At 37.9% G+C, this 10,077-nt stretch overlaps 1 protein-coding gene across 1 annotated transcript; it reads right to left on the bottom strand.

The window, feature by feature from the left end:
* Window positions 1-1,000: 1,000 nt before the first annotated feature.
* LOC103132603 (paired box protein Pax-6-like) lies at window positions 1,001-7,527 on the bottom strand. Its single transcript, XM_016667475.1, has 4 exons — window positions 6,960-7,527; window positions 4,471-4,623; window positions 3,162-3,244; window positions 1,001-2,011 (listed from the first exon to the last, which is right to left on the bottom strand). Exons 1-4 carry the CDS (start codon window positions 7,069-7,071, stop codon window positions 1,850-1,852), a joined length of 510 nt encoding a protein of 169 aa, XP_016522961.1. The 5' UTR covers window positions 7,072-7,527; the 3' UTR covers window positions 1,001-1,849.
* Between the last annotated feature and the right edge of the window lie 2,550 nt (window positions 7,528-10,077).

Below are 10,077 nucleotides of genomic sequence, written 5' to 3'. Positions count from 1 at the left end.
GAAAGAAAGAAAGAAAGAAAGAAAGAAAGAAAGAAAGAAAGAAAGAAAGAAAGAAATGAAAAAAAGGGATTGAGTGACAAGTCTGGATAAGAGGACAAGCAAAAATAATCTAGCTCCAAAATTAGAATACATCAGCATAAAATTAATGGAAGGAGAGGAAAAACTTTAGTTGCTTTGAATTAGAATTAAATTTAAACTGTTATTTCAGTTTGCATGTGTGTGTTTACCTAAGTACAGACTTAGTACTTAGTGTGCAGACAGTAAGTAACTTAGCAACTAAAAAAAAAGAGATTTGATGGAAATAGGCTGCAAGGTTACCTAAACACCTGCAGTAATTTGTCATTCAACTGAAGGATCAAATGTTTTGTCTGCATAGTAAAGACCAACTTAGCAATAACAGTAATAAAAAAGAAATAAATGATCGATTTAAAAAGCACTTTTTGTGTCATGTTGACCACGAAATAAACTTCTGAAAAGCCCACCATTCTTTTCCTAACACACTTCTCACATGGATTGAAGTCACAGTAAATCTTTCCTTCCGTCATGAAGTGGGGGTGATGGTGGCGAGAGAGAACGCAGGCAGGACCCAGGTAGAAGTGAAAATGATGATTTAATAGTGTGATAGCAGCTCAAACAGTCCAAGTACTGGCAGCATGGCAGAGTGGAAACAATAACTCAGCACCGGCAGCAACAGGGTAAAGACTGAAGAGAGCTGAGCCGACACAGGACTTTACAGTTCTACTGTCGACTAGACTAATGACAATACGGACAAACAACTGACTTACGACTGACACCAACAATGACGTTAGACAAGAGACAACAGGTGGACTTAAATACACACCAGGGTAATCAAGGGAACGAGACACACCTGTTGTCCTGTCAGGGGCTGACAGGACAACACAGAGACTCACAGGAAACTAAAATTAAAAATTAAAAAATTTAAATTAAAAAATTGTAATTTAAATTTTTAAAATTGAAATTAAAAATGTAAATGTTTAATTTCAATTGAGTAAATTTAAATTAACTCAATTTAAATTTCACCTTTAAATTGAGTTAATTTAATGACAGGACAATACAGAGACTCACAGGAAACAGAAGCCAAAATAAACACACAGTGAAAACCCAAATCCTCACAACTTCCTCTCTTACCCTAACCTAAACATTCAATATGGTGGCCAAGCAATTTAAGGAGTAGCAATAAATATATTTGCGTTGTCTGCTGGAAGCAAGATTCTGAAAACTGGACTTGGATTGTACGAACCAGATTGTGAAGAAGATACAGAAAGTGCTATGCTGATCGTAATGGGGTGACTGCATCTGGAAGGAACAATCAGTTGGTAGCATCTTCCACTCATGATTAGAGGCATTCTCAATGCAGAAAAACACCTACAACCAAACCTACCCATAGATCCACACTCATGGACTGAACTCTATCCTTCAGAATTTGAGTGGAGAGGATTTAGTGGTCTGTCTGCAGACCCCTGCTTACTAGACTGCCTTCCTCTTTATCAGAGATGAAATTGTTAAAGAGTTTTGTAAAGTAGATCTCTCCTCATATCCTCAACTCAATAGGAAAAACCCATAAATTTCACCTTTAAATTGAGTTAATTTCCTGGGCTTAAGTAAAGCAAAACAGCACAAAGCAGACAATGTTTTTAGTAATTGTTGTCACTAAATAGTTTTAACTAATAGGTTTTATTAATAGCAACGCTTCCTTCACTGACAGGTCAACTGTTCTTTAGACAAGAACTGAGTAAATTCGGTTGGACAAACCAGAAATGAAGCATTTTGCTCTTGTTGTGGTTGGTGTCGGTATCAGTAGAGAGTTTGCTGTGACACACCGTTTGTCTCATTTGGTACCTGGTGCTGAAGGCTGAGCTGGAGATGAGTAAGCACTGCTGCTAAAGCTGCTGTTGATGGGAATATGGCTGGAGGAGCTCAACACCTGCCGGCGTTGATTCCTTAACTTCTCCTCTCTTCTCCACTTTGCACGTCTGTTTGAAAACCAAACCTACACATAGCACAAAAAAACTAGAATTGAACAAGGATTAGACAAGGTGGAAGGACTAGTTCACCATGACTAACATCCAACTCCATTTATACAAGACCCTGAAGCCAGGAGAGACCCTCTGCTTGTATCTGTTTGCTGTGAAATGAAAGAACATAGAATAAGAACCTAGAGTTGATCCTATTCTGTTATGTCTGGGAGTCTATGAGGGGAGTAGTCAGTAAACCAGTGCAAATGGAACAGAAGTTCACTTTACAGAGTCTGGAGAAAATGATTCAGAATGAAAGTGAATTGTGCTTAAAGACAGAAAAAAATCTAATTTGTTCTAAAATTTTCGTTAACTTTTTATGGTGCAAATTTTGATGCCACTAAGAAAAGATATATCAAGTCTTTTTTCTGTATTAAAATGGACTAAATGAACTGATCAAAAATAAATTTCACAGGTTGTTTTTCTAACCTACATTTGCTTGTTTGCTCATTTTCAACAAGTACCTTCACAAGTTTCTACTTTTCAATTAGGAAATGTGTTTCTGTCAAAGGTTTACTCACAAAATAGAGTAATGTTTTTTTTCCCCAGACAGAAAAGCACCAGGATAAAACTCTTCAGATTAGTTTGGAAGAGCAAAAAGTTGTTTCCTTTGAAAAAGTTTCCCAAAAATCCTTTGACGTTAGATTCCTGAGTCTCCTTGTTTTCCCTGCTTCAGGGTTGTTACTGTCACTGTGTTGTCCAATGAGGGCAACATAGAGCAGGGTGCAAGATTATCTTACATGATGACAACTCCATGTGCATTAGGTGTCATGTAAGATCGGTTGACAACTCCTTTCTCATTGTACCTTCTCTGAGAGAAAAGAACAGTTTAACTATGCTTTGTTTTGTTGCAGTTTGTTGTAAAAGCTCTGAATCAGCCATCCATCTTGTGTCAGAGAACCTCAGGTTTTACATCTGAAATCAGAGCAATGAGAATGTTGTCTACCTTAAAATTCAATAAAGATTTGACAAATACTACAAGGTCCACGCTTGTGAATCTTATTATTAATCAATTTTATACAGTCAAAGTGTTTCTTAGATGACTCCTCTGCTTGTCGGTGTGAACATGCTTGTTGACTAAGAGTGGAAAGAAAATTAAAAGAAACTCCAACTTCTGCAACTTACCTGAATTCTTGCCTCAGGAAGATCGATTTTATTGGCAAGTCGTTCACGTGCAAAAACATCTGGATAGTGAGTCCTTTCAAATTCTACAACCAAAAAATAAAATTATATATTTAAAAAAGAACATATTTCAAAAGAAATTATGGAGATTAGTTTTAAATCTCAAACTATATGGTATAAAACGAGAACACTTTCTGACAACTTCAGGGTCTAATCATAAAAACAATCTGCTCTATGAGATTCTGAAATGAATAAAATGTAAACTTAGGTACACAAAACTAAACTTAATCCCAAAGTCCCAAACATTTTTCACTATTTATATGACTTTAATGGAAATAAAGATTTAGTTGAGATTTTTGGAAATGAAGTTATTATTGGTAAGATCGATATCAGTGTGAGCATATTACTAATCTAGCTACAGTCTGTGTTATAGATGATTTCAGCATTAGAAACAAATGGGTCTGTTCTGTTCTGCTGGCTGAGACAGCCGCCTGTACCGATCCTCTCCATCAGCTGATTGGAGACATGAAAGGCAAAGGATTGCCTTTCATGCTGCTGCACAACTTTATGATTATGAAACATAAATTAACTATCTAAATGTATTTTTTGAATGACTTTCAAATAATGAATTAATTTAGTTTTTTCCAGCAACCCAAAAATGTGTCTTAAGCACTTAAGCTGCAGCTAAACACACTGTTGAAGAAAGCTGATTTAGGTGAGGCTTCAAATGATCTGATCTGATCTCACTTAGAAAATTTACAAAAGTGGAGTCAGTTTCCCATCATCGGCATGACGGCATATGGGAAACGAAATACCACTCTCCAATATGGTATTGGAGTAAACACTACAGGGTGGGCTGTAAGTTTCCATACATAGGAGAATGTAAAATGTATATTTCTTTTATATTTCAGATACCCAAGATGATGCGTTTGACAAAAGAGCAAAGAACTGAAATTATACTGATGGCTGGATCGGGAAGCAGTCGCATGGTTGCACGAAATTTTAACAGAAAACATCACACACGACACTGTGGCAAAACTTATTTGCAAGGTTCAGAAAACTGGAAATGTTGCAGATCAATCACGAATTGGTCCAAGACGTGCAGCGGTTACGCAGAGTGCCACAAAAATAAAAACAGTTGTCCAATGTAAAAAGTTTATTTTTTTCTACGTATGGAGACTTATGGTTTTTTCAACTTTGTTTACATGTGAATGAGAAACAACAGCAGAAACCCAGCTGATATTTCAGACTTGAGGTCATTTCTGCAAGATGTGTTAAAGAAATGTAGCTTTTGGTTAACATTCCCAAGTACCTTTCTCTAGTGCTTCTATCTGGTCCTGTGTGAAGGATGTTCTGTTTCTCTGCAGCTTTCTTTTCAGCTGAAGCCTCATCTGAGTCTCATCTGAATCGTCACCGTTGGAACTGATTGAAATGTCGTTTTCTGCTGCGTCTGTCTGAGGGCAGTCTGCACCAAAACGGCAGGGAGGAAAGAATGGAAGAAGACAGATACAAATTGGGCTCATGGCTGGGTAATCAATCAGTAAAACAGGAAAAAAATGTGAGATAAGCTGTACTCCAGTCAGATCTGGTAAGATACAGGATGCCTCACTTTAAACTAAAACGTAAAATATAGCTCTTTTTAAAAATGAATTAAGTAAAACATCATGTTCACAGTTTTGCCCAAAAAATGGAAGCTCAGCCTGCTTTACTTTTTAGAAACAAAGATGTTCAATAAGATTTGATATGTTACAAAGATGATCTAAAATGTAAATGCATTAACTTGCATATTTAATCAATGTCACATCAAATAAATATTTTTTGTTATCACACATGCCACATATTTAGATGACATATAATAGCACATATACAACACATTTCTTGAAAGTCAATTCAAGTTTATTTGTATGGCACACCACGTTTAGTTGTGTCTTCTATCTTCTACTCCAATAAATAAATAAATCTAATAAATTTAGCGAGTTTTAGATTTTTAACCTAAATGTGTGCCTTTGTGAAAGATAAACTTACAGTATGTTGTGTTAACTTTTTATTAATTTTGTCAAACCTCCAAGAGTTTAATAATGTCCTGTGTTGCACCATGAGTGAGTTGGAAGTGTGTTACTTTGATGTGACTCTTGTGTTAATAAAGTAATGTTCATTTTAATGCACCTGACATTTTGCAAAGTTTGAAGATAATGTCTGGTTCACACTAAATGTTTTTGAACAGAAATTATTGTGATATTTAATAAAATTCATTATCACATCAGAAATTTTAATCATGCAATTTGAAACAAAAATTTTAATTATTCTTTCTAAATAAAAACTTACATTTTAGGAAAACCCTAATGAGTTGCCTTTGCTCACCATGTATGTTTGTCTTATTAAGAGGGACTAATATCTCATTAAGAGCTGATGATCTTTGGGCCATTTTTTCTCTTCATTTATCCACTCACCTGCATGTTGGCATATGGGTCATATAATGAGTCACTAACGTTAATTTGGTAGCATAACTTGTTTTATCATGCTGTGTTAAACAGTTGTATTACACGGACTGACAACATGCTTCAATTAGGGCTTAGTCCAACGGAGCGCCTGTAGACCAACAAGAAATCTATGCATCATTATGATGTTATGTTAATATAGCAGAAAATCTCAGAGGAATGTTTCCAACATATTGTTCGATCTATGGCTCAAATAACTAAGCTAGTGGCTGGTGAGTTCATAAGAAAACACTACATCATTTATTACTCAAACCCAGAAATATGGATTAGCTTCAACATAAATCCACACCAGAGTAGAGATCCCAACATGGAACCTCTGAGCAGACAAGCTTGACTGCAGCTCCCTCCAGGACTCATGTTTTTTGTATTGCTAGCCTAATTATTCATTATCCCAACAGACAGGAGCTGCAAAACAGAATAAAGCTATTGCTAAGTGTCATAATCAGTGATGCAGAAGGAGATGATAATGAGTGAGCGCAGATGCCCCTCTCCTGGACACACACACCCATCCCTAAACACACACACAAACACGTGCACAAACATGTTGTTGGCTGATTGGGGAGGTAGCGTAGCTTTGTTTCACTCTTAACTCCCTGGGTGATGGAGGAGGAGCAGAAGCATATGAGCCTACCTCACATAGCAAATGGAGCCATCAGCCACATGATCTGACAGAAATCAACAACAAACTTATTTCTACTCATGCATGACTAGACTGAATACAAATACAATACAAATACACCAGCAGAAGCCAGGAGGAGGGTCTTAGTGCTGTCAATTAACCTCATATATGAGTCGCTCACTCCAGCCCCCTTGCTCTCATCTGTACTTCCTGACAACAACCCTGCCATGAATGCTCATGCTAGTTAGCATAGCCACAGATGACAGCAGATAAACAGTTTTCCTAGAACAGTAAGTTGTTTCTCTGTCATTAGCATAATAAACACCACAATCATGATTGACATGAGTAGATTTAACAAATTTGGAGATGATACACAAAGTGTCACCTAATTTGCAAACATTCACAGCTAAACACTTAGTGACCACAGATCCTCCTGAGTGGAAAAAAGAAAGAAAAAGGAGGGCCTCATTCCTTATTGATTCAGATGATGCAATATAACAAAGCAAAGGAATAATTCAAACTTATTCACCCTATAAGATAGGAAATAGTGTTCATTATATCTTCACTAGAGTTTAATGCTAATATTATAAAAAATAAATCATTCCAAAAATCCCCAAATGGGATTTTCTTATCGTCACAGTCTTTTTTTATTTTTGGGGGGCAGCGTATTAACAAATGCCTTACCTGTGTTCAGGATTGTGGTCCCAGTGTACCACCCTGAGCGTCCTCCCCAGGAGCCCTGTGCATTAAGCATCTTCAGTTTGTCAAACATTCCCTCAGTGGCCCCTGTGCCCATTGGATGCTTGTCAGTGGCCAAGTTCCTGAGCACTCGATTTATTGATGAAACCTGGGAATAAACATAAAGTCATATGAAAAAAAAAAAATACCGCAGAGTTTTTTTTTTCTTCTTGAAAAAATGTGAGGTTGGTGGTAAAACTGCAGTATGTAACTTTTATAAAAAATTATTTTACATATTGTCAAAACTCACTGTAGTGACAGTGCGGTATGACACATAGTCTGTGAAAAGTCAAGCTCCTTTGCCTCCTCCCAATGCTAACTAAAATCAACCAATCAGAGTGAGGAGGTATGTCTTAGCAATCTTGCGTGGCGCTGCTCATCCTCCTTTCCCCTCCTTCTGCTCTCTGCTACCGCCAGGGGCGCTGCCAGAAATCTTGGGCCCCCTGACAAAAAATTTGTTTGGGCCCCCCCGGGCAGCTGCCGTTACAATTTTGAGTCTATTTGACCCATAAAAAGTGTCACAATTTAAAGGCTTGCATCTGCCTTGCTTTCTTTGGTTCAATACTGATAATTAGCACAATATTTACTGCTCATGAATTTTACATCCAACAGTCCACACATCCAGTATGCAAGTATGTTGCTTAAATTTTTTCTATTAGTTTTAGATTAGTGAAATGTCTCCCCATGAGCAACAGTCAAAAGCAACATGCAAAATATACATGAAGCAATCCAGACTTCTCAAAAATGCTATGTAGTTGCATTTTATTCATCTGCAGTACATAACTAATAAAAATATGTTTTCTCCATATTTGTTAAAGCTGTCATGATGTTGTAGCAGTTTGTTATGAGACAGATAATCTGAGAAAACAATCAATCTCCTCCACCTCCTTCCTGAATTACTATTACTGGTTAAAGTAATGCACCGTTCTGACCAAAACAACCAATCAGAACTGGCAGGACTAGTTCTACTAATAGAACTAGTTCTACTAGTTCTACTAGTAGCATTGTCAATTAGCCTAATTCAGTCACTGCTAAATGTGCTAATGGTGGAGAAACAATTTATTACAAGAAACTGTTTAACTGCCGTCATTGGTAGCTATGCTAACTAAACTGAGCATTCACAGTTTGAATCTGCACAGCTCTGTGCTATGCTAGCTGCAGCACAGCACAAATCGAGGGGGAGGAAAGATGAGCCACATGAGATTGATTGACAACACTAAAACTCTCCTGCCACTGACTGGATGTTTCTAGAGAACCCTGGGAGAAAGCAGAGGACATAATAGATTTTTCACAGATTACCTCTCATACCATACTGTCACAACATAACAGTTTTTAAAAATATGTGAAAAAAATATTTATATAAAAGTTACATACTGCAGCTTTAATTTCTCTCAGGAGAGAACAGGTCAGGAGGGACGTTGGTTAGAGCTTCTGCTCACTCACTCTGTTAAGTGGTAAAAGGCACAGGGAACAAGTTAAATATATTAATATGTTGGTAATTCTTTTCCTTAATTCATTAAATGCTAATAAAATGGAGGTAAACAGTAGTCTGTAGCTAAGCTAATTATGCTAAATGGTTGATAATCTCACAGTCGACTCACCTCTCTTGGATAAAAACTTGGTCATAAATTAATTCTCTTGCCTTTTTCTCTCTCTCCTTCTCTCTATTTTGTTTTTGAAAACCTGATTTTATAACTTTTCTTAGCAGCAGAGTAACTGGCACAGTGGTTTCGTGGTAGCTATACAGTGAACCTTCACTATAACGCGGTTCACCTTTCGCGGTCTCGCTTCTTCGTGGATTTTTTTTGTGCAGTTTTTTTCACAGTGCATTGTGTTCTGCGTCCTGATTGGCTAAAATATACGTAATACAAATTGGCCACTCAGGGGATGGAAACTGAAACTTTGAATTGAAAAAAAAACTGTGGCCAGAGGCAGCGCAAAACCCGACCGAAGGCTCGCTTGACGAGATCCAGTGGCGCAAAAAGTGGGTATGCAGCGCATGCAACGCATAGGGGCGCTGCACCAGAGTGGGCGTCAAAACCCCGAATGGAGGGGGCGGCGCCCCGATGATGCCTTCACATACACTTCACTGCGCCCTTACTCTCTTTCACCTCGAGTTTTACCTTTCGCTCCAAGCAGGAACGAACCATTTCATGTCTTCGTCTCGGGGGGTAAACATACGGTCGCTCATATGGATAGAGCGACCGTATGTTTTCTACGCTCCTTCACCCTTACGTACCTTCCTTTGGAGAGGGGGGAAGGGGGGGATTTATGTTTTCGCATCCACCTGAATAATATATAGTTGCGCACCTGATGAGATCCATCACTCTGCCGTAGATACAGCTGTGAACCTCGCTGGGCAGGTTGGAGGAGACGCTTTAATGACATGACTCCGTAACTGATGCACATCCGCTGACCTGAAAACAGGTTTTGTTCTTTGGTTTCAATGTAGAGTATTTAATTATGCTGTGTAATAGTTGTAAAATAAATAAGTAAATAAATAAAGGTAACTACTTCACGGATTTCACTTATCGCGGGTTATTTTCGGAAGCAACCCCCGCGAAAAACGAGGGATCACTGTATTCAGATGCAGCTTCTACTGACTGCAGCTGCATACGTCACAGTCAAGCGCTCCAAGTGTAACATAGTTAAAATGGTTGAGGTTAAATCCTGCTAAAATGCACCATCTGCTGGTAAAAAGTTGTATTGCATTCACCCTAGAAAGAGCGAGGTATTATGGGTAATCCTCAGAGCCATGAGGATCACNCTTGCCTTTTTCTCTCTCTCCTTCTCTCTATTTTGTTTTTGAAAACCTGATTTTATAACTTTTCTTAGCAGCAGAGTAACTGGCACAGTGGTTTCGTGGTAGCTACAGTGAACCTTCACTATAACGCGGTTCACCTTTCGCGGTCTCGCTTCTTCGCGGATTTTTTTTTTTTATTTGTGCAGTTTTTTTCACAGTGCATTGTGTTCTGCGTCCTGATTGGCTAAAATATACGTAATACAAATTGGCCACTCAGGAGATGGAAACTGAAACTTTGAATGCCAGCTGAAAAAAAACTGT

This window comes from Poecilia formosa, unplaced genomic scaffold (genome assembly GCF_000485575.1).
Source record: "Poecilia formosa unplaced genomic scaffold, Poecilia_formosa-5.1.2 Scaffold1153, whole genome shotgun sequence".
NCBI lineage: Eukaryota > Metazoa > Chordata > Actinopteri > Cyprinodontiformes > Poeciliidae > Poecilia > Poecilia formosa.
Note: the sequence above shows the minus strand (reverse complement) of the source record. Positions and strands in the feature narration are given on the sequence as shown.

Coding starts and splice junctions, on each gene's coding strand:
- LOC103132603 (XM_016667475.1), bottom strand. CDS start 7,071: ATGGGCACAGGGGCCACTGAGGGAATGTTTGACAAACTGAAGATGCTT. Junction 4,624..6,959: donor GACCACAATCCTGAACACAG/GTAAGGCATTTG, acceptor GTTTTGGTGCAG/ACTGCCCTCAGACAGACGCA. Junction 3,245..4,470: donor GATAGAAGCACTAGAGAAAG/GTACTTGGGAAT, acceptor TTTTGGTTGTAG/AATTTGAAAGGACTCACTAT.